We start from the raw sequence: 23833 nt of genomic DNA, 5'->3' as shown, positions 1-23833 counted from the left end.
GAAGTCTCACAAGAGAGTCTACCTTTTGGAATCGGAATATAGGTATCTACAGATGGCCAGAGGAATGGCACAGGGACCCTGCATTTATGCATTTCATGTGACGGCTCTGCTTACTTTCCCGTAGTTGTTCCTCTAAAATTAGTGATGTCATTAAAGATCTAGCCTGTTCTAGATCTGAGAACATGGGGACTGTGTCCACCAGGGCCAGATTGTTAAAAGAGGAGCATTGCCTCTTAGGGTGACATGGGGGTAGCAATGGGAACAGAAACTGAAGGGAGAGGATGAAACTTCAGGGCGCAGTGGAGGGTGCACCTGGTTCTAGCCAACAGGACTTTCTTCCAGAGTTTTACTTTGGAGAGTATGGAATTTGTTTCAGGATAGGGAGTGGTTGCCCTTCATAGCTTTCCATCTCTGTTACACCAGAGAATTTTTCCTTCCAGGTTTGTTCTCTGGGGACATAGACTCCCAGGTCCCTGCTCTGTGGTGCCGCGTTGTTATCTCCTCATTTTGCCATGGTGGACCCTTGGTCCTGGGTCCTCTTTTGGATTTCTCTGCTGCTCATTTGCTCTCCCAGAAATGCGCTGGACAGTTTGGCCTTGCGTGGCTGAGGGATTCCACCTTACTGGAGGGTAGCCGGGACCCTAGTTCCAGGACCACTTGTCCAGGCACTTCTTCACAGACAGTCCCAAGCCCTCCAGCCTTTGAAGGTTACACTTTTCTTTAAAATGCAAATAGACTATTTCCAATCTATCTCCTTTGATTTGGAGAAGTCTAGTATGCCCTCCCTAATATGCCCAAGGATGTCCAGGAAGGGGTGTGTTCTCCTGGTCTCCTTTGCCTTTGCATCACTGTTCCTAACGTAATTCTTAATCTCCAACTAACTGCTTGGCTTGCTGTCCTTCTACTCCACTTTGTCTCACGTGAGGATGGTGCACTGTCTTCTGCATTGTCCAAGCATCATTTCAACAAGGTGAATCAGACTTCTACTCAAGGCTTGGAGATGACAATGCAGCACCACAGAGCAGGAACCGACTTAAAATAGCATGTTAGACATCTTTGTTCTTCAGGTGCCTTGGTCATCCCTGCCTAGGAATTTCTCATCAGCTACGTTCCCTCTTAGACTCTAGCCTTCTGCCACTCACCCTCTCCTACCCAAGCCTTTCTCCTGTATTCTCTCTCTCCAGACTTATCCCGCCCACCCATTATTTAACTACCATACAACAACACCTACATTCCTAATGCTTTACTATGCAGGGCAGTTGAGTAGCCTTGTTGCAACTCTTCTGTGCAGACTAGTTGAGACCCTTCCTCTCATAACCAAAAGGCCCATTAATCAGCTTTCAAGGAAAAAGCACCAGCTCCTCTGAGATGAATTCTGCCTGCCTGGTTATCTGTGGTATAAAAACAACAACCATTTCATAATGCTCACAGGTTCTGTGGGTCAGGTGAGGGCATGGCAAGGATGACTTGTCTCTCCTCCATGATGTCTGGGGCCTCAGCTGGGAAGACTCAAGCAGGGGATGACTTGAAGGGCTAGAGGATGTAATCTTCTGAAGGCTTCTTCACTCATGTGTCTGGTGCCTAGTTGTGGTGACTTGAAGGCTAGGTCAGCTGAGACTGTCAACAGAAGCATCTGCATGTGACTTTTGCTCATAGCTTAGGTTTCCTGACAACATGGCAGCCACGTGGAAGTCAAACTTCTTACACGGTGGCTCAGGTCTCCAATGAACAAGGGAACACTGAAAGGCCTTTTATTACATAACCTCAGAAGTCACACAGCACCCAGAATCAAGGCAAGGTACCATAGATTTTACTTCTCAATGAGAGGAACGTCAAAGATGTTGTGACCGTGCTTTAAGACCGCTGCACAGCTCCCTCCCACAGAATGCTGACACACAGCTCCTGGCATTGGCAAGGGTCAAGGGCCCTTTCTCTGCGGCTTTGTTAGGCTCCTCCATCTGCCTAGCCCAAGGGTTCCTCCAGGATGTCTGGGATGTAGCTTCCCTACAACTTTCAGCCCTGGTTCAGGACACCTGGCTTTGGGCTTCTCATTTGTACTTCTTATTTGGGTGTCAGGATTGGGAAATGGAGGTCTGGGAGTCCAGTACACCTGCTCTTGGCTCTTACAGCTACAGAACTCTTGTCTTTTGTCAACAACCTGGTTCCCTGGGGGGTAGAATCTGTGTTTATCATTACTACCTCCAGGGGCTTCCCCAAGGCAGGCTACAGGGGCCTGGTAATCAGTGCCCAGTGTCAGTCTCAGGTCTCTGTGGCTGCTGACTCTGAGTTCACATGGGTTGGAGTGGGTGATGCCACTGGAGCGGGTCCTCTCTTATTGTGGGAGTCCCTTCTGAGGTCCTCTTGCCCTTCCGTCAGTCCTTTGGAGAAAAGACATCTTTGGAGGCTTGTCTTTTAACATATGGGTCAGAAGCAGTGGCTTCTGGTTCTGCAGCATTTGTGGGAGGCCCCACAAACTCCGCCCGTTCTCCAGATAGGGAAGTTCAGCCATCACACCTACCCCAACAGTGAAACAAGCCTTCACAGAGTTGCAACAAGTTGGTTTTGGAGTCCCAATCCACCACTCCTGAGGTTATGGGTGTGCCAAGAGTCTTAGCATCAAGATGTGGCTCAGAAGCAGTAGTTCTGTTTGGGGGGCAGACCATGCAGGTCAGTCTGTAAACCCCAAAGGGGGTAACAGTGGCTGCTTGCTGTATACAGCGTTCTGCTGAGCACCCAGCCCTTGGCAAATCTGGTTAATGATGCTTTGGGGCAGGTCTGAGTGCGTGGCAAATTTCAGAGCTATAGGGACCAGCAAGTTATGTAAGTGAGAGAAGCTGGCTGGCTGGGGCCTGACGCTGATGGGAGAACACACACTCCCCGTAAGGACAGCAGCCACTTCTCGGCTCTGTACCCGCCGTGCTGAAGGCAGACCTAGAGTTGCCAGATTTTCTTAGTTTTCAACACAGAACAAAATCCCAGTCTATTAAATCTCCCAATTTTTGTGCTGTTAATGAAAAAAAGAAAAAAACCTGCTCGAGACAAACGAAAACACATTTGTGAGAGGGACGCAACAGAGGCTGTGCCAGTTGCAAGCCCTGTGACCCACAGGGTTAACAGGTAAGGCTAGTTCCACGGGAGTTGACCCTGATCCGTGGATTAGTGTAGCTCAGGCCCTACCGCCCTGCCCTCCACCTCCAGGGAACCTTGGAACCTCCACCCGGGCCTTGATCTCAGCGTGTTAGCGCAACCACCGCGCAACAGCGGCACTGGAAGGCCCTTCTTAGGCTTCCGCGACCTCGGCAATAAGATTATACCTGTAAATCCCCGCAGGCAGCAGCCCAGGGTGGGGGAAGGGAAGGGAAAGAGGGGCGGGGCAGACCGACCGCCAGGCCGGCTCACTTTACCCCAGACCGCCCCACCCAGCGGACCCCTCTCCCATAGACCTTCCTCCCTGGGCCACCCTCAGCCAGGCGTAAATGAAGTTAAGCCAACAAAGCTGGATTTTTTTTTTCCCCCCAAAGGATTTTCGGTAGTAATGAAGGGAAAGCACAAAGGAAAACAAACAGAAAGAGATGGCCTGGAATGGGAGTTTTTACAGAGCTTGGTCCTCGGAACCCAAGGGGGCCACAATATGCAAGGGGAATCTGGTGGGGGAAGAGAGAGGGAGAGGTGCATTTTCACTCGGGTAAGGAGGCGGCTGAGTCTCGACAGTTTTAGGACGGGGGCACTCCAGTGGTTAAAGGATTTCCCTGCTGGGGGGATGGGGGCGGGGAGACGGCGGGAATCTTTGAAATTCTAGGATGGGTATTCCCATTCCTGAGAAGGGGGGCACTTGGCCGTGGCAGGTTGAAGGGGGTGAATGGGAAAGGAAGGGGCATCTCCGTCCAGGGTGTCTGTGTTATCGGGCGTTTATCCCGGACTCCTGCGCCAGCAGGAGACAGGAAAGCCTTTAAGTAGTCCCGGTCCCGGGAAGGTTTGAAAACAGCGGTGCCCTAGTGAAGCCGGAAAAGATGGAACGGTTGCTATGGCGACGTGGGGCACACATCGGAAATAAATAAATAAGTAGTCCAGGCTGCAGCAGCCGCGCCCCCGCAGGACTCGAGCGCGGGGGAGGGGGCCCCCGCGGGCCCGGGTCCCCGCAGCCCGCGCGTCTACGCCATTGGCAGAGCCGGAGGGGGGGGTCACCCCCCCGGGGGTGGGGGCGAATGGTACAGTCCTCCGCCCGCGCCTCGGCCGGGCCCGCAGCTAGCAAGCTAGCTCAGAGCCTCGCGCCGCTGCCCCGAAGCAGAGTCGTGAGGCGGAGATGGAGGGAGTCAGCAGCCACCGGACCCTGTCTTACAGCCGCTGGAGCTACGACAGGTAGGGCGGGCGCCTGGAGGATGGGCTCCGCCAGGACCTCCGCGTGCCCCTGCGTGGGCGCCCTCCGACGCTCGCACTTTTGCAGGAGAGCGGGCACTCACGCCCAGACCCCCCAGGGTGTACTCGGACCCTCGAGCGTCCGGGACATCGGTACCGAGAGCCTCAGATGTCCGAACCCGGAGCCGAGCGACAGTGTCCTCACACCCGCGGGGCAGAGCTGTCAGAGGAGGGCACCGGGGCACTGGGACTCGCGAGCTGGCTCCACCTCCCACCTCCCCCATTCCCACCCCGGCTATCCTGCGGGTGTCGATCGGCTCTGGAACAGCGCAAAAGAGCTTGGAGGGGCTGCGGGGCGGGGTGGGGCGAGGAGGGGCGCCCCTCAAGTCCAGGCCGCGCCCCCCCTTGGCACCGCCGCCGCTGCCTGGGTCTGCGCCCCGCGGGGCCCTCGGCGGGGACAGGGCTAGCCCAGGGCAGAGTGCCCTGGGTCGCTGTCCGGGACCTGCGAGTCGCTGCCTGCTGGGCGGAGGTGGATGGCAGCCCGAGGCCGGCTGTCGGGGAGCCAGGAGCGGCACCGGCGCCCACCGGGTTGCCAGGCTCCGTGCCAGCCTCGCGGGGATGCAAAGCGGCTGCCGGCGCGTGGGCGGTTTGGAGCAGCGCTCCCCACGCACTAGTTCTGGAGGAAGGGATCCTCCATCCTTACTGATGAAATGAGAGAAAGAAGGACAACGGAATGAGTCGGTCATAACACAGAGTAGATTTATTCTGAGATGTTGTCTTTTCTACCTTTCTTCGGTGTGTTAAATAACACCCCTCTTTTTAAAATGAGGTCATGAGGATAGTAAATAGATTTTTGATGTTGTTGTTAAAGTCCGTAACCCACGTCAGTCTGCAGAATTCTGAAGTTAAGTGTTCTGATCCATGACCCTAAATGGTGAGGGCTGGAAGAGAAACTTCATTAGCCAGGCAGCTCTCACCTCCCTGAAGTCTTGCTTCCTGCCGTCCTCCTCTTCCCTCTGCTTAAAACCTTCCTGCATCTCTGACAGCCCTTGGTTTTAGAGATTCGGAGAAACAGGTGTTCCTCCTGCCCCAGGCCAATTCCCCTGGGACACCTCCTTACCCTCCCTCCCTGGGTCTCGCCTCCCACTGACCCCATGTCTCTTCTCCATCTTCACCTTCCTCTCTTTACTGGCCATCTCCCCTCAGCCTGTAAACCTTTTCGAATCTGTCTCGTCTCCCTCGGCAAGATGGGTGCACCTGGGTCACATCTCTTTCTTTGCTTTCATTGCCTTCTTTAAGGAAAAATATCAGTTTGATTCTGTTTCCTCATCAACCCTTCATTGCACAGTCCTAGCAATCAGCCTGCAGTCTGCCTCACAATTCCAGTGAACTTGCTCTTTTGAAAAGCAGTGCTCTCTATGGAGAGGAACTCTAAAACGATTGGAATATTAACCTTAAAAGAACAAAACCTGAGACTTACATGGTGGCACAGTGGTTAAGAATTCGCCTGCCAATGCAGGGGACACGGGTTCGAGCCCTTGTCAGGGAAGATCCCACATGCCACGGAGCAACTAAGCCTGGGCATCACAACTACTGAGCCTGCGCTCTAGAGCCCGCGAGGCACAACTACTGAGCCGACGTGCCGCAACTACTGAAGCCCGCGTGCCTAGAGCCCGTGCTCCGCAACAAGAGAAGCCACCTCAATGAAAAGACGGCGCACCACCACGGAGAGTAGCCCCTGCTCACCACAACTAGAGAAAGCCTGTGCGCAGCAACGAAGACCCAACGTAGACAAAAATAAATAAATAAATAATTTTTTTAAAAAAAACAACAAAACCTTCCAGCCTGTGTTCAGATCCTAAATCACACATTTATTCACTTAATCAACAAACATGTATTGAGTGCAAACTGTGTGCTGGGCCCTAGAGGTAAGGAGATAAAACTACATTAATTCCTTCCCCCACAGGAGCTCACAGTCTAGACTCTAGTAGAAATACATGGTAGCATATACCAAAGGTCTAAAACACATATGGGAAGACATTTTTAAATTGAGATAATTCTATATAGTAACTAAACTTTTCTTTCCCCTTGCATAAACAAACAGAAGTAGCAAGACTCTGGAATTAGACAGCCTGGATTCAAATCCTGACTTCACCTAGCTAACCTTGAACAAATTACTTTTCCTCTAGAGACTTGTTTCTTCGTCTGTAAAATGGGGAAGTATCATGAGTATTAGATGGGGTAATAAATATAAAGGGCTTAGCCTTCCGCCTGGGACATAGTAATAAGTGGTACCTATTTCTGTTTTATTAATAAATACTATAAATATCTCTTGGGAACCCTGGTTTTCCATAGAAACTCAGTTTGAAAATCATTGTTCTCCTTTTTAGACCCCTAAAGATAGATATTTCCAGGGGTTCTGTCCTCAGAACTCTTTCCTTCTCACCCTGACAACCTTAACACTTCGGGAGCTGTGAGAAGAAAACAGTTTCCCTGGCCTTGGTCCAAACTAACTGAATCTGATTGTCCAGGAATGGGACCTTGGAATCAGTATGTGTGTAAAACTTCCCAGATGACTCTGATACAGCTGGAAACATTGATATATACCGCCCACCTCCGTTTTCTAGTTACTACTTAGTTTTCAAAACGTAAGTATTGAATTATTCAAAAAGTTACACAGTCTTCAAAAGAGCTGTTAAAAAGATTATACAAGCAACAAATGCATATGGTACACGGTTATTAAAAGTGAAACTCAGTGATTCTGCAGCCCCCCAACTCCAACCCCTAGGAGTAAACCACTGGTAACAGTTAACCCTCACTTTCCTACCCTGTTCTCTGGCCTCTGCCTCTACCACATCTTCGAACCTGGGAGGCACTCTGCGTCACATTCCCATCGAAGCTGACCTCTCTGCTGTGTGTAACCTATTCATTTAAGCTGTTTTCCCCTTTGCTTCTTTTTTTGTTTATTTGTTGTTCTGGGTTTTTTGACCATGCTGCTTGGCTTGAGGGATCTTAGTTCTCTGACCAGGGATTGAACCCAGGCCCCCCAGCTGTGGAAGCGCCAACCCCTAACCACTGGACTGCCAGGGAATTCCCTCCCCTCAGCATCTGAGGCCATTTAAGTATCATTTATCTATTTATGTGGAACAAATCACTCCTAAACTTAATGGCTTAAAATAATAACTGAGCCCAAGATTTTGTGGATCCACAATTTGGGCTGGGCTCAGCTGGGTAGATTTTGTGGTCTGGGCCACACTCAGCTTTTCTTGGCTACACTGGCTCACATACCCGGTGCCTCAGCTGCGAAGGCTAGCCCATCTGGGGCCTCTCTCCGCAGGCCCTCCCATCTTCCAGCAGGATAGCTCAGGCTTGCTCACATGCTGGTAGAAGGGCTCCCAGTGAGAGAGCAGAAGCTGTAAGGCCTCTTGGGGCCTAGGTTTAGAACTTGTACAACATCATTTTGCCACATTGTTATTGGCCAGAGTAAGTCAAAGGGTAGAGAAATAAGCCTCACCTCTTGAAGGGAGGAGCTGGCCGAGAATTCATGGCAATTTTTACAATCTATTACAATATACTGCCTACATTTTTTAAATTGCTGCCTCCTCTTGGTTCCTACTGTCCAAATGTGAGCACATGCCAAAGCCGTCTCCTCTTTTCCATTCTGTTCCATTCCATTCTATTCTCAGTTATCAACTCAATGCTTTATTTATTTATTTATTTATTTATGCGATTGCACCGTGTCTTAGTTGTGGCAGGCGGGCTCCTTAGTTGCAGCACACGGGCTCAGTTGTTCCACAGCATGTGGGATCTTCCTGGACCAGGGATTGAACCCATGTCCCCTGCATCGGCAAGCAATCTTTATCCACTGTGCCACCAGGGAAGTCCAGCTCAATGCTTTTTAACATAGAAATCCATATCTTCAACCCCAATCTTTTTAGGAGTTCTTTATTTTATTTTATTTTTATATTTTTGGCTGTGCTGGGTCTTCATTTCTCTGCGAGGGCTTTCTCTAGTTGCGGCAAGCGGGGGCCACTCTTCATCGCGGTGTGTGGGCCTCTCACTATCGCGGCCTCTCCTGTTGCGGAGCACAGGCTCCAGACGCGCAGGCTCAGTAGTTGTGGCTCACGGGCCTAGTTGCTCCGTGGCATGTGGGATCCTCCCAGACCAGGTCTCGAACCCGTGTCCCCTGCATTGGCAGGCAGAGTCTCAACCACTGCGCCACCAGATAAGCCCCCTGGCAGGAGTTCTTTAGACCCAACCAAGTTGTCAATTACTTGCCGCGCAGTCTTAATTTGGATGTTTGGTGGTCGTCTGGGTGGATCTTTTCAAGTCCAAAGAGATAGAGCACTAGGAGAATGAGAAAGACTGAGGGGGAGAAGCCTTGGCCTCAGTGTGCTTCTTCACGGCCAGAGAACTGGTCTCTACCAGATCCCGCAGGCGACATCAGCTGCCCCTTAACGGGCTACTTGAATCTACGGCTCAGGGTAAGTCCCAGCCACCCTTCAGAGGGGAGCCAAAGCCCAACAGGCGGATCGAGATTATGGCCTTGGAGGCCCCGCACTGGGTGCCAGAAAAGATGTTGCAGGAAAGAGAGTGGGGTGCGAGAGGATGGTCACATCCCAAGTCATGTCTGAGTCCCTGGGATGGCCGCCAAGTGTGGGTTCCTGGCTTCGTGCAGGCAAGAATTCAAGAGCAAGACATAGTAAAGTGAAAAGTTTATTCAGGGAGATACACACTCCATAGACAGAGTGTGCGCCATCTTGGAAGGCAAGAGGCCAACCCCAATCTTTCTGTTGAGCCTTAGCCCTACATCTCTACATGCCTGTAGACCTCTCCATCTATATGGGTCGGCCAAAAAGTGCGTTTGGGTTTTTCCGTAGCATCTTACAGAAAAGCCTGAATTAACTTTTTGGCCAACCCAATAGGTAGTCCACAAACACATCTAACTCAACATGTTCAAAATCAGACCCTTCACTGATAACTCTATATTCTCTATTTAGCATCCTGATAGGCAAATGAACACTTCAAGACTTTGACATTGACCTTGAACTTTCCAAGTCTAGTCATTTCATCTGTCTATTCTTATCTATACCACTGATTATTATGAAGATAAAATGAAACAATGTATCCACAATGACTGACACAAAGTGTCATTAAGTCCAGGTGTTCTCAACAGCTTGGCACTTGGCTAACCATCTTCTCTCTACTCAAGCCCCAGTCATTATCCCCAAAAGTTTCAGGGTCCACGTAAATGATTAGCACGCCTTCTAATTTCTGGATCTTCCCATTCTAGAGACTTCTCTTCAGTTATTTACAGGATAAACTCCTAGATGTTGATACCTGGAATTGCTTCACTTCTGATATCATTCACATGAGCATCCCATTCTCTGGGATGACACTATAGGGTCATCCAGTGCCTTCATCTGTGCATTTTCTCCTGGCCTGCCAGCCTTTTCCGGGCCTCTCTTCCCTTCCCAGCCTGGACCACATGAGAGATCAGTTAACTCACTCACTATCATCACTTTGTATTTCCTCACATACGCTCGCCGCCACCCCAGCCCTGCATTTATCAGTGTTAGACTCTCCACTCCCTTTTCTTATTGTGGCACCAAAACGCTATATCACAAAACTACACAGCTATGCAGGTTGTCCTTACTTTCATGGTCTTCGTCTGCAGCTGGGACATCTCCATCATCTCTCAATCTTTTCATTTCTCCTGCGTTACCTTCACTCCCATTCCCTACAGCAGCCTCTCCAAACCATCATACTCAAGACCCCTGTTACTTGACCCTGACTCCACACCCCCATACTCTAAGCAAATGGTATTGCCTTTGAGAAAAATTGATCACATCCAGCTTGATCTTCTGCAACTTCCTGTCTCTGCGTCACTTCTGCTGCACTTCAGTCACTCCCTTGTGGGGACCTTTTCGTTGTTTCCAAATCTTTGCTATTAGAAACCATTCCATCATAAACATCCTTGTATAACACTTTTTTCTCATGTCTGATTATTTGATTAGAAGAGGGGTTGTTAGTTGCAGATTTGGGGATCGTTACCAGATTGTTTTCCAGAAGGAGGGAATTGATTTATACTCCCACTGTTAGTCACTTTAGCTCCACGGTTGTATGATTATCTGTTTGTGAGTTTGATCTCCCAGACTTTGAGACCATGTAGTACAATTGCTCAGAACTTGAATTTTGGAGTCAAAGTGACCTGACTTCAAAGCCCAGCTTCCTCAATTATTGGTTATGTGACTTTAGGCCAGTGACTTAACCTCCATCTACAAAAAAAAAGATAATAATAATTGTACCTGCCTCTTGAGGGGGTCCATTCATTTAATATGTATTTATTGTGCACCTCCTAACTTCCAGACAACATTTTAGGCATGGGAGACAGAGCAGTGAACAAAGCAAAGTGCCTGGTCCCAAAGTTCCTACTGTCTAGTGTGGGGAGATAAACAGACCAAAATATTATATGTATATGTACACACACACACATCTGCATGTACACACACACATATATATGTATCAGTGCTAAGTGAAATATGATATGGTAAGTGTAAAGAAGAAAAACAAAGCAGAATAAGAAGGACAGAGTCTGACTACATGCAAGTTGGGGTGGTGGTGAAGATGCTGTAGTATATAGTGTGATCAGGGAAACTCTTTCTGATAAGGTGCTATTTCAGCAGACACCTGAAAAAAGCCAGGCAGTGAATCACGTGGCTAATGGGGAAGAATGTTCCATGGAAGGGGAAAAGCCAGTGAAAAGGTCCCGGTGTAGGAGTGGGCCTAGTGTATATCTGGGAACAACAAGGAGGCCAGTGTTTCCTTGTGCCTCTTCATAATACTTCCTTTCTACTACCCCCGTCATCCCACACTCCCCCCATCCTCAGGGAACCACTGGTCTGATTTCTTTGCATTTCCTAGAATTTTGTATAATGGGAAACATTCAGTGTGTACTCTTTTTTGGTCTGGCTTCTTTCACGCAGCACAGTTATTTTGATATTCTTCCATGTTCTTGCATGAATCTGTCGTTCATTTCTTTTTATTCCTGAGTAGTATTCCATTATATGGGGATACCATGTTTTGTTTATCCATTTACCTGGGTTGTTTCCACTTTTTGGCTATTACAACTAAAACTTTGTGACTATTCATATACAAGTCTTTGTATGTACATGTGTTTTTATTTCTCTTTGGTAGATACTTAGGAGCAGACTGGCAAGATCATTTGGTAGGTGTACATTTAACTTTTTAAGGAACTGTGCAACTTTTCCAAAGTGGTTGTACCATTTTACATTCCCACGAGCAGCGTATGGGAGTCCCAATTCCTCCACATCCTTTCGCAAACTTGGTAGGATCAGTCTCTTTAATTTTAGCCATTCTAATAGGTATGTAGTGGTATCTCATTGTAATTTTAATTTCTTTAATGACTAATGATACTGAGCATCTTTCCACGTGCTTATTTGCCATCCATATATTTTCTCTGGTGAAGTGTCTGTTAAAATCTTTTTTCCCATTTTTTAAATTGGGTTGTTTCCTTATTATTGAATTTTGAGAGTTCTTTGCATATTCTGGATACATGTCCTTTATCAGATAAGTAAGTGGTCCCCAACCTTTTTTGGCACCAGGGACCGGTTTTGTGGAAGACAATTTTTTCACGGGGGTAGGGGCTGGGGGATGGTTTGGGCGATAATGCAAGCGATGGGGAGCAACGGGGAGTGACGGGGAGCTACGGGGAGCGGCAGATGAAGCTTCGCTCGCTCGCTCACCTCCTGCTGTGCAGCCCAGTTCCTAACAGGCTTCAGACCAGTACCAGTCCGCAGCCCAGGGGTTGGGGACCCCTGAGATAAGTGACTTGCAGATATTTTCTCCAAGTCTGTGGCTTTTTTTTTTTTCATTCTCTTATGTATTTTGAAGAGCAGAAGTTTTACTTTCAATGCAGTTCAATTTATCAGTTTCTTCTTTTACGGATTGTGCTTCTGGTGTCATAGCTGAGAAATCATTGCCTAACTCAAGATGACAGAGATTTTCTCCTAGGAATTTTCTAATTTTAGGTCTGTGCTCCATCTTGAGTTAACTTTTGTATATGGTATGAAGTTCATTTTTTAAAATGAATATCCAATTGTTCCATCACCATTCGCTGAAAGGACTTTACTCTTTTTGCACCTTTATCCCTTGTCCTTATATTTATTTCTATACTCTCTATTCTGTTCCATTGATCTTGTCTTTCTTGATGCCAATATCACACTGTCTTGATTACTACAACTTTATAGTAAGTCTTGAAACCAAGTAGTTTAGGACCTTCAACTTTGTTTTTTTCTTCTTCTTTTTCTTTTTCAAACCACAGTACTCATTTATTACTCCACAGTTGTGAAGATCTCTTTCCAGTTATTACAGTGTTTGTGGTCCTGCCTGGGGCTCATCCCCAACCCAGAATCAAGCTACATGGCAAATAAAATTTGGAGGTTTTTTGGTGAGTGTGGAGTCAAACAAGATGAAAGGGACGATTTGGAGAGGCCCTTTCACCCAAGCCCTGGAGATACCAGAATGTTCTTCTTTTTCAAAGTTTTGGCTATTCTGGGTCCTTTTAAATTTTACATTAATTTTACAATGAGATTTTCAAGTTCTGCAAAAAACAAAATGAAACGAAACAATACGCCTAATGGGATTTTGATTAGAATTATAGATGAATTGGGGGAGATTTGACTCCTTAATATTGGGCCTTCTGATGACCTAGGAAAATGATATATCTTTCTGTTTATTTAGATCATCTTTAATTTCTCTCAGGCATATTTTGTAGTTTTCAGAGCACAAGTCTTTAACCTGTTTTGGAAGACTTATCCCTAAGTATTGTATATTTTTCAATGAAATTGTAAATGACATTTTAAAAATTCAATTCCAAGTTTCGTTCTTAGGGTTTAGCAGTACAGTTTTTTTCTGTGTGGTCACAATTTTGTGTAACCATCACCACTGTAGATTTCTGAAACTTTTCATCACCCCAAACAAAAACTTTGTGCTCATTAACAAAAAACTCCTCATTACCTCTCCTCTCAGCATCTGGTAACCACTAATTTACTTTCTGTCTCTATGAATTTGCCTATTGTAGATATTGTATATAAGTGGAATCATACAATATTTTTTTCTTTGTCTCTTGCTTAGTTCACTTAGGATAATGTATTCAAGGTTCATCCATGCTGTAGCGTGTATGAGAACTTCATTCCTTTTTTGACTGAACAATATTCCATTGTATGCATATACCACGTTTGTTTATCCATTAATCTGTTGATGGACCCTTGGGCTGTCTCCACATTTTGGCTACTGTGAAAATGCTGCTGGGAACATTGGTGTGCAAGTTTTTGTTTCAGTCCCTGTTTTCAGATCTTTTGGATATATACCTAGGAATGGAATTGCCCAATCATATGATAATTCTACGTTTAGCTTTTTTTTTCCTATAAATTTATTTATTTAATTTATTTATTTTTGGCCGCATTGTGTCTTCGTTGCTGGGTGCTGGCTTTCTCTAGGTGTGGCGAGTGGGGGCTACTCTTCATTGCGATGCGCAGACTTCTCATTGCGGTGGCTTCTCTTGTTGCGGAGCACGGGCTCTAGGCGTGCGGGCTTCAGTAGTTGTGGCACGCGGGCTCAGTAGTTGTGGCGCATGGGCTTAGTTACTCCGTGGCATGTGGGATCTTCCTGGACCAGGGCTCGAACCCATGTCCCGGGCATTGGCAGGCAGATTCTTAACCACTGTGCCACTAGGGAAGCCCTATGTTTAGCTTTTTGAAGAACCACCAAACTGCTTTTCACAGTGACTGCACCATTTTACATTCCTACCAGCAGTATATGAGGATTCCCATTCCTCCAGATCCTCGCCAACAGTGGTTATTTTCCGTTTTAAAAAATATTATTAGGGGCTTCCCTGGTGACGCAGTGGTTGAGAGTCTGCCTGCCGATGCAGGGGACACGGGTTCGTGCCCCGGTCCGGGAGGATCCCACATGCCACGGAGCGGCTGGGCCCGTGAGCCATGGCCGCTGAGCCTGCGCGTCCGGAGCCTGTGCTCTGCAATGGGAGAGGCCACAACAGTGAGAGGCCCATGTACCACACACACACAGAAATATATATATATATATATATATATATATATATACTTATTTATTTATTATTATTATTATAGCCATCCTAGGATGAGTGAAATGGTTTCTTGTTGTGGTTTTGATTTGCATTTTCCTAATGACTAATGACGTTGAGCATCTTTTTATGTGCCTATTGGCCATCTGTATATCTTCTTTGGAGAAATATCTCTTCAAGTCATTTGCCCATCTTTTTTGTTTGTTTTTCTAGTACTTTTTATTGAAGTATAACCTGCATAGGAAAAAAATTCACAAGTCATAAGTGAAGAGTTTGGTGAATTTTCACAAAGTGAATACACTCTTATAATCAGAAACCCTCCTTACCACCGCCCCTGACACAAGGGTGACCACCATCCTGACTTCCATTGGGCTGACTTCTAATAGCAAAGTTTAGTTTTGCTGATTTTTGCCTTAAGAGTGCCAGCTATAGTCTTGTGTCTTCCTTCTGTAGTTCAACAGCAGATTCATCTGAGTTTTTGCATCAAGTTGCAGTTTGTTTATTCTCGTGGCTATGCAGTATCCTACTGTATGAACTTACCACAATTCTTCCAATGCACTGTGACCAACACTTGAAATGTGTCCAGGTTTTGGCTGTTATTAATAGTGGACATTTTAATGCATGTCTTTTGGTAGATTTTCTTTGGTTGTTTGATTTTTTCAGCTTGAGATATAATTGATGCCTAGGAATTATTTATATTTAAGGTGTACAACCTTGATGTTTTGATATACATATTTATTGTGAAATGATGACCACAGTCAAGCTAATTAACAAATTCGTCACCTCACATAGTTACCATTTTCTTTCTTTCTTTCTTTCTTTCTTTCTTTCTTTCTTTCTTTCTTTCTTTCTTTCTTTCTTTCTGTCTCTCTTTCTTTCTCTCTTTCTCTCTCTCTCTCTCTCTCTCTCTCTCTCTCTCTCTCTCTCTCTCTCTCCCTCTCTCTCTCGGTGAGAACACTTAAGATGTATCCTCTTAGCAAATTCAAGAATACAATACAGTGTTGACAACTGTAGCCTCCATGCTGTATATTAGAGCATTGGCATTTGTTCTTGCATAACTGAAACTTTGTACTCTTTGACCAACATCCTCCCATTTTCCCCCATCCCTCCAGTCCCTGGCAACCACCATTCTACGACTTTGACTATTTTATTTTATTTTATTTTTTTGGCTGCACTGCGCTGGCATGCAGGATCTTAGTTCCCCAATCAGAGATCAAACCTGTGCCCCCTGCAGTGGATGTACAGAGTTCTAACCACTGGACCACCAGGGAATTCTGACTTTGACCATTTTAGGTTCCACATATAAGTGATACCATACAGTATTTATCTTTCTGTGTCTGGCTTATTTCACTTAACATAATGTCCTCCAGGTTCACCCATGTTGCCCCAAATGGCAGAATTTTATTCTTTTTTAAGGCTGAATACTCTTCCATTATATTTATATGTGTGTGTGTATATATATATATACACATATACATATATATATATACATATATATAATCTATTTTCTTTATCCATTTATCAGCCAACAGACATTTAGGTTGTTTCCATATCTTGGCTATTGTGAATAATGCTGCAGTGAACATGGGAGTGGAGATATCCCTTCAAGAGCCAGATTTCATTTTTTTCTGGGTATACCCTGAAGTGGGATTGCTAGATCATATGATAGTTCTATTTTTAATTTTTTGAGGAACCTCCATACTGTTTTCCTCAATGGCTGTACCAATTTATAGTCCCATCAACAGTATACAAAGGTTCATTTTTTTCATAATGTCCTTTGAAGCACATCAGTTTTTAATTTGGACAAAGTTGAATTTATCTTTGTTTTTGTTTATGCTTTAGGTGTCATATTTATAATCCATTGCCAAATCCAAGGTCCTGAAGATTTACCACTGATTCCTTCTAAGTGTTTTGTGGTTTTAGAACTTATATTTAGGTCATTGATTTATTTTGAATTACTTTTTGTATATGGTGTGAGGTGGGGGTACAACTTCAATCTATTGAGTGTGGAAACTAAGTTGTTCCAGCACCATTTGTTAAAGAGACTGTTCTTTCCCCATTGAATGAACTTAGGGCTCTTGTGAAAAATCAATTGGCCCTATCTCAATTCTAAAAATTAAAAAAAAATTAATTGGCCCTAGATATATGGATTTATTTCTGGACTTTCAATTCTATTCCATTGGTCTACATGTATATCCTTATGCCAGTACCTCACTGTTTTGATTACTGCAGCTTTGTAATAAGTTTTGAATAGGAGAGAAGGGCAAGGAAGCAAGATGTAACCTGTGCTAAACATGTCTAGGGAAGGCTGTGACTCCCAAGAGACTGGGTCACTGGGATGGCACAAAAGGGGCAGTAGAAAGAACTTGAGCTTTAGTATTAAACAGACCTGGTTCAAATCGCAGCTCCACCTCTTAGTAGCTGTGTAAATGTAGCACAGTAAGGAAAAATCCTTACTGTTTTGGTTGATTATAGAAGTTGTATCTGCTGCTTATAAAAATAACAGTTCAGAAATGTATCAAGTAATCTCCTTTAGTCTCAGTTTCCCCATCTGTAAAATGGGGTGATGATTTCCTTATAGGGAAGGGTCATTGTGAGAACTGGATGAGATAATGCTTGTGTACCCTTTCAAGTGGGCTGTGGATTAACAGAAACAGGCCACACACATATCCACTATAGGACTAGGTAAAGCGAATTTCCTAATTGGCCTGGATCTTATTGGTGACAAGGGACCACACTGGCCAGGGGTCTCTACAACATATTTGGATCCTTGGTTCCCCACACAGGGCACAAAGCTTCTGGTGATAATCTCTGCCCAGGTAGGTTTCTGTCAAGTTGAGAAAGTAGCTAAGTTCTTACTGTAAAAGTAACCCTTTCGTATTTAAGGCTTACTTTACCATTCCAAGAGAACGTGATACTAACAAAATATGTGCTTCTGTTTTCAAAAAGTAGGTCTCCTGTCACAAGAAAAAAAAATTAGTCTATCCTGGTTCTTGAATCTAACTTGATGTCAGCAAAACCACAGACTTTTGGTGGGTTGGGGGATGGGGCTGGGGTGGGAGGGGCAGCCAGAGTCATGTCTGGATGTTCCCGAACGTTGGATTTGTTCTTTCACAGTATTCAAATCACGCACAGTACGTGTGTGACCTTGGGAAAGCTCCTTAACTGCTGTGAGCCTCCATTTCCTCATCTTCATAAAGGACGTAATAATGGTACTTATCTCTCATAGGGTGGTTGTGAGGATGAAATGAATTAATATATGTAAAGCTTAGTAAATGCTGAGTGATTAGGATAGTGCCTGGCGCATAATAAGTGCTATTTAAGTGTTAGCTGTTGTCGTTATGAACTGGCACATAGCAGGGCTCCTCCACTAATATTAGGACTTTTCCGTCCAGTGGAATCTGAAAGTTGGGCCATTCCTAGGAGGGACAGGTGTGGTGACCCAGGCTGGAGGAGCTCTGTGAGGAGAGTGGGCAGGAAAGGGGAAGAGGTGGAGATGGGTCAGACCTGCATGGAGGGAGGCTGTCCGGGGGTTGCAGAGGCTAATGAAGATCCAGTGGGCACCATTTGGGACCAGTTGAGTGAGAGGGCACATTCTAGGACCTCTAGGCCAGTGATGAGAAGCAAAGTACGATGGAGACTTGAGGGCTGGGAACCTTAGCCAGTGCCTGAGGCATGGGTGACAAGGTTCAGCTTCCCCGGGAAGGACTGGGCCTTTAGCCCCCGTGGAGAATTCACAAGTAGTTCAGGACACTGAAACAGACCCCTGTCTTAGGGCTTGGACCCACGCCACAGCTGTTGAGAGACCACTGCAGAGGGATCTGTAGGGATGAGCCAGCTGACTCCAGTCCCCACTGCTGGTGGGTCAGAATCAGCAGAGAAGCTGGAAGGAACTGGGCGGGAGCAGGGCAGCCCAGGCCCTGGGGCAGCAAGGGCGATCACTGTGGCCTGTAAGTTCACAGGCAGCTTATTCTGAGCTAAGGAAGGGACGCTTTTTTTTTTTTTTTTTTTTTTGCTGTACGCGGGCCTCTCACTGTTGTGGCCTCTCCCGTTGCGGAGCACAGGCTCCAGACGCGCAGGCCCAGCGGCCATGGCTCACGGGCCCAGCCGCCCCGCGGCATGTGGGATCTTCCCGGACCGGGGCGCGAACCCGTGTCCCCTGCATTGGCAGGCGGACTCTCAACCACTAGGCCACCAGGGAAGCCCAGGAAGGGATCCTTTTGCTGTCTGTACACTGGGTTTTAGGAAGCAGGAAGATGTGTTGCACAGAGCACTTGGAAGGGGGTTGGAGTCCAGGATTTGATTCCGGCTGCCCCATTCATTCCCATTCTGGCTCTGGGTGGGTCCCTTGGCTCTCTGGGCCTGTTTGCCCTGAAGTTGAAGGGGCTGGACCAGGTGACGAAGCACTCTTGTAGTTCTGTGAATGCATGACCTGTGGCCTCAGTGTGTCCTGTGATTGGAAAGGCTGAGATGGAGAGAGGAGAATGGTGTGGAGGGCGTGGGGGTCCTGGCCATGGCTGTGCCACCTTAGGTGTTGCTGGGCGGGGGAGGCTTCTTGGCCACCAGAGGCAGGTGACTGGAGGCCTGCTTTGTTCCAGAGCTTTGGGAGTATCGCTACTTTTCTTTTGATGGATTTGTGGCAGTACAAGACCTAGACAGCTGGACGGGGTGGGGCAAAGGGGAGAGGTGGTCCAGGGGTCGGTGGAGGGATAGCTGTGGAGGAGGGTGGTGAGTGGGGGTGGTGTGTCTCCCATGTAGCTGGGATGATGGAGGCTCGGGGCGATTAGGGGATGGGGAAAGGAGCCAGTCATGGTTGTGACGCAAGCACTTCTGGTTTTGTTTCTTTAAAAAAAATTTTTTTTAAATTGGGGTATAGTTATTTTACAATGTTGTGTTTGTTTCTACCGTACAGATAAGTGAAGTAGAGTTCCCTGTGCTATACAGCAGGTTCTCATTAGTTATCTATACATATTAGTGTATGTATGTCAATCCCAATCTCCCAATTCATCCCACCCCGGCTTTCCCCCCTTTGGTGTCCATACATTTGTTCTCTACATCTGTGTCTCTATTTCTGCCTCGCAAACCGGTTCATCTGTACCATTTTTCTAGATTCCACATATACGCGTTAATATATGCTGTTTGTTTTTCTCTTTCTGACTTACTTCACTCTGTATGACAGTCTCTAGGTCCATCCATGTCTCTACAAACGACCCAGTTTCGTTCCTTTTTATGGCTGAGTAATATTCCATTATATGTATGTACCACATCTTTATCCATTCGTCTGTCAATGGGCATTTAGGTTGCTTCCATGACCTGGCTATTGTAAATAGTGCTGCAGTGAACATTGGGGTGCATGTGTCTTTTTGAACTATGGTTTTCTCAGGGTATATGCCCAGTAGTGGGATTGCTGGGTCATGTGGTAATTCTATTTTTAGTTTTTTGAGGAACCTCCATACTGTTCTCCCTAGTGGCTGTATCAGTTTACATTCCCACCAACAGTGCAAGAAGTTTCCCTTTTCTCCATACCCTCTCCAGCATTTATTGTTTGTAGATTTTCTGATGATGCCCATTCTAACTGGTGTGAGGTGATACCTGATACCTCATTGGAGTTTTGATTTGCATTTCTCTAATGATTAGTGATGTTGAACATCCTTTCATGGAGGCAAACACCTCCTGAGTCCCTTAGGACTTGTCCCCACTGAGGTGTGAAGTCATCAGTCACTGCGGTTTCCCAGGTAGGGTTACTGGATGCATTCAAGCAAAAGCAGAAAGACCCTGGGACAGGGACATCTTATCTGTGACCAAAGGAGAAAGGAAGAACCGGCTATGCCCACAGTCTGGAGAACGATTGCCAAGTAGGGGCTTGTGGGCACCTGCTGATACCTAATCCCTTCATCCTGGAAAATCCTGTGGCTTGTCGATGGATAAATGCCAGCTGAGCCTGGGTCCCATCTGGGAGATTCCGGCCCAGCATGTGCTTGGGAGAGATGCCCACCTGTGCTCTCCATCCTGAGCCAGGTGTGTGTTCCCAGTCAGGCCCCCTCTGAGGTCTTGGGCAGATGATCTGGTCTTCTAATCTGAAGATGGACAAAGAAAACCCAGCATGTGTGTGTATGTGTGTGTGTCGGGGTGGGGTGGGGGGAGTCAGCAGGCTTTAGGAGACAGCCTGTCCGTGCTGTTGCCATGGAGGCATATTTCCACAGGTGGACGATGCTAGAGCACCGTGCCAGCCCGAATGGAAGCCAGGGTCGGAATGAGGGGCAGAGTTCAGGTCAGGGAGGGCCTGCAGCAGGGTAATGCGGACCTAGGATTATCTTCTAACAAGGGCACATTCCTCAGCAAAGACTTCATCCCAACCCGGCTCTGCCTCCTCTGTGCCCCCTCCAGCGCCGCAGACCAACTAAACCAGGAATGCACAGGGCACAGAGAGGGCACTGCCCTCGTGTTAGCCTTTCCCTCCAGGCTGGTTTACCCTGGGTGGGACATTCTGGGTGGGATTCCCTCCTCTCCAACACCAAGTGGCAGAGAGCAGATGCAGTGATGGGTTGGGCTCCTCTGGGAGAAGGCTTCTGTGAGTGTGTGCCCCAGTAAGAGTATATCTGGTGGGCGTTCCTGTTGTGCCAGGGAGTGTGTGCACCACTGTGTGTATTGATGAGTTTGTGCATCTTTGCACGGAGGGGTGTGTGCAGCCACCAGGAGTGGCTCTATGTGGATGTGCATTTGAGTGGAGGCGGTGTGCTGGACAGAATTGACTCTGTGTATGCTGGGGGTGGACTGGCCAGCTCCCTCCCTGCCTTCTCCCCTCCCTCCCTCCATCTTTTGTCCCTGCCCCTGGCAGGGAGGTTTGGGGAGTGGAGGGAGGACGGGTCCACTGCTCTTTCCCACGGCCCAAGACTAGGCGTGGTTGGGCCAGGAGCCTGCTCTGACAGCCGCCTTGCCTGGGCAGTTTCTGGGGGCTGGTGGGCTGTAGAGACGCCCAGGACCCAGCAAGGCCCCGTGGCGCTGGAGGGGCTCCACTCAGATCGCGGGCCTGAAAGGTGCAGGTGTGACCTTGGGTGGTGAGAGGTGGAGAGGAACCTCTCCTGCCCACCTGGCCCTCCCAAAGGAGCTGGGAGCGGGGACCCTGCGTCCCCCACGCCACGAGGGGCTCTGGGGCAATGCGGGGCCGCATCAATGTTGGATGAGCCCGTACTGCCTCTGCGCGGCCTCGATAGCATCTTGCTCGGTCTCACTTTTAGTGTAACTGGAGCGCCTAGGCACCTGCCCGAGCCGGCGATTCGCGATCTTCTCACGACGGCGCCACCTGCGGGGGGGACCGGGGGTGGGGTGGGGAGGCTGGCGCAGGCTCCGGTGCTGTGTCCCGGGACCGGGACCGGGTGGGCGCCCGCCCGGCCCGGCCTCTCGGGGCAGGGGTCGGTTCCAGCCTGGCCTCTCCTAGGCCCGTGGGGCCCGGTGCCGGGTTACACCTCCTCCCCGCCTCGGGCCACCTCGCCCTCCCTGGGGTGTCATCTGTCCGGCGGCGGCGGTGTGTCCTTGGGCCGGTTCAGTCCCATCCCCCTGCCTGGCTTTGGGGGTTTTCTGCTCGGGAAGGGGCTGGAGGGGCATCAGCTAGACGGAGAGAGATCCCCTAGGGGAAGGAGGGGGAGTAGCCGCCACTACGGAGAGCCTCTCCCTGCAGGTGAGTGTCAGGGGCCCTGAGTGCTTGGGGGAAAGGGAGAGGAGGGCAGGACTGTGATCTGGGGGGTCCTGACTGGCCAAGCGTCTCACCACCCTGACCTTTTCTACTCCAGCCCCTGCACCTTAACCCTTCTGACACCACCCCCAGCCTCACCCTGGGAGGCAGGGGCGAAGTGGACGGGTACTTGCTGGCAGCCTTTGGGGTGAAGTTACTACTGGGTTGAGTCCTGGGTGGTGGAGAGTGGACAGCCCCTCTGGTGGGCAGCAAGTTTGGATTGGTTGTGCAAACCATGGCTGGCAGACGGGCAGCCTGTTTTTGTAAATAGTAAGACGGTACCCAGGCACGCCTGTTGGTTTGTAAATAGTAAGATGGGACCCAGGCACGCCTGTTGGTTTGTAAATAGTAAGATGGGACCCAGGCACGCCTGTTGGTTTACATATTGGCTGTGGCTACTTTCACACCACAACCTCAGAGTTGCACACAGCTCGGCTTGCAAGCCTAAAATATTTACTATCTGGCCCTTTAAGAAAAGGTTTACCCACCTGATCTATCCCCCAGTACATGCTCCCCTTCACCCTCCACACCTCTCTTCCTCTCCCCCTACACCTGCATCTCCACACATCTGGCTCAGCCCTGGCTGAGTGCTCTCCACACCTGGGGACCTTACTCTGGGGACCGCTCACCTCACGTCTCCTCACTGCTACTTTCTCTGGCGAGAGAGGAAAATGACTGGGGGCAACAGGCGTTCCATAATCAACAGGATATCTGAGAGCTGAGGGTTGAGTGCCTGCAGCGGCTTTGCCTGACCCCAAGCAGAAAGTGAGCCCCTTCCTAGGCCACAGGAGCAAGGTGAGTTAGCTGATGATGGGCGCAGCTTCTCTGGGAGCCCCCCATCTATCACAGCAGCTGAGAGGATGAACAGGCCCGTTCTAGGTGTGGGCTTCCTGTCACCTCTCCCTGTGGGCCAGACCAGGAGCAGGTGACAGAACTGAGGTCCCAGTGGAGCAGTGGGGAGACGCTACTGAGTGAGCAGGTAATTATAGGGCACAAGTATGCCCTGGAGGGAGACAGGGAGCTCCAGAGTTTCAGCCCCTCCCCTGCCTGCTACCCTGTGGCAGACCCTGGGGCCCATTGTGCTCTCTTTTCTCTAAGCCTCAAGCCTTTGAGAACAAAACTAACTCCCTTTCCTTGGTTCCCCTTTGCACACCTGAGTTCAGGGGTCTGTTTTAGGGAAAGGACAGGAGCAGAGGGAAACGCCAGGGCCTGAAGACAGAGCTGCATTCCTGCCGCGGTGCCACTAGGTGGCACCCTTGAGGTGTCGGCTCCCTCTGGGGAGGGCCCTGTGAGTTCTGCCGCTTGCCCCCTGTTCAAGGTCCATTTCCAACCTGAAAGGCTGTGGTCACACACACTCTGAGTCCCACTAGGCCTGACCAGCTCCGTCTGCCCCGTGAGGCAGCTCCTCGCCACCTCCAGACTGTAGTTCAGGGCATTTTACTTGGGTCATGGCGAGGGACCATCAGGGACGACCTGCAGTTGTGATGACCTGTCATCACCTGCCTTCTCCTCTCCGGCAGGGCAACTTGAGGGCAGTTGTTCTATTCTCTGGGCCACGGGGCCTGGCACAGCGGAGGGGGCGGAAGGTGTTGGTGGTGTATGATGTGCAAACAGGAGGG

General features: G+C 48.4%; 1 protein-coding gene across 1 annotated transcript in view; it reads left to right on the top strand.

Moving 5' to 3' along the window:
* Positions 1-4167: 4167 nt before the first annotated feature.
* TUB (TUB bipartite transcription factor) overlaps positions 4168-23833 on the top strand; it is an 85403-nt gene continuing 65737 nt past the window's right edge. Inside the window, exon 1 of the mRNA XM_079928727.1 lies at positions 4168-4359. Within this exon, the coding sequence (XP_079784853.1) occupies positions 4304-4359 (56 nt within the window). The 5' untranslated portion in view covers positions 4168-4303. The remainder of the gene's footprint in view (positions 4360-23833) is intronic.

The sequence above is a fragment of the Stenella coeruleoalba genome, assembly GCF_951394435.1.
Source record: "Stenella coeruleoalba genome assembly, chromosome: 8".
NCBI classification, from domain to species: Eukaryota; Metazoa; Chordata; class Mammalia; order Artiodactyla; family Delphinidae; genus Stenella; species Stenella coeruleoalba.
Note: the sequence above shows the minus strand (reverse complement) of the source record. Positions and strands in the feature narration are given on the sequence as shown.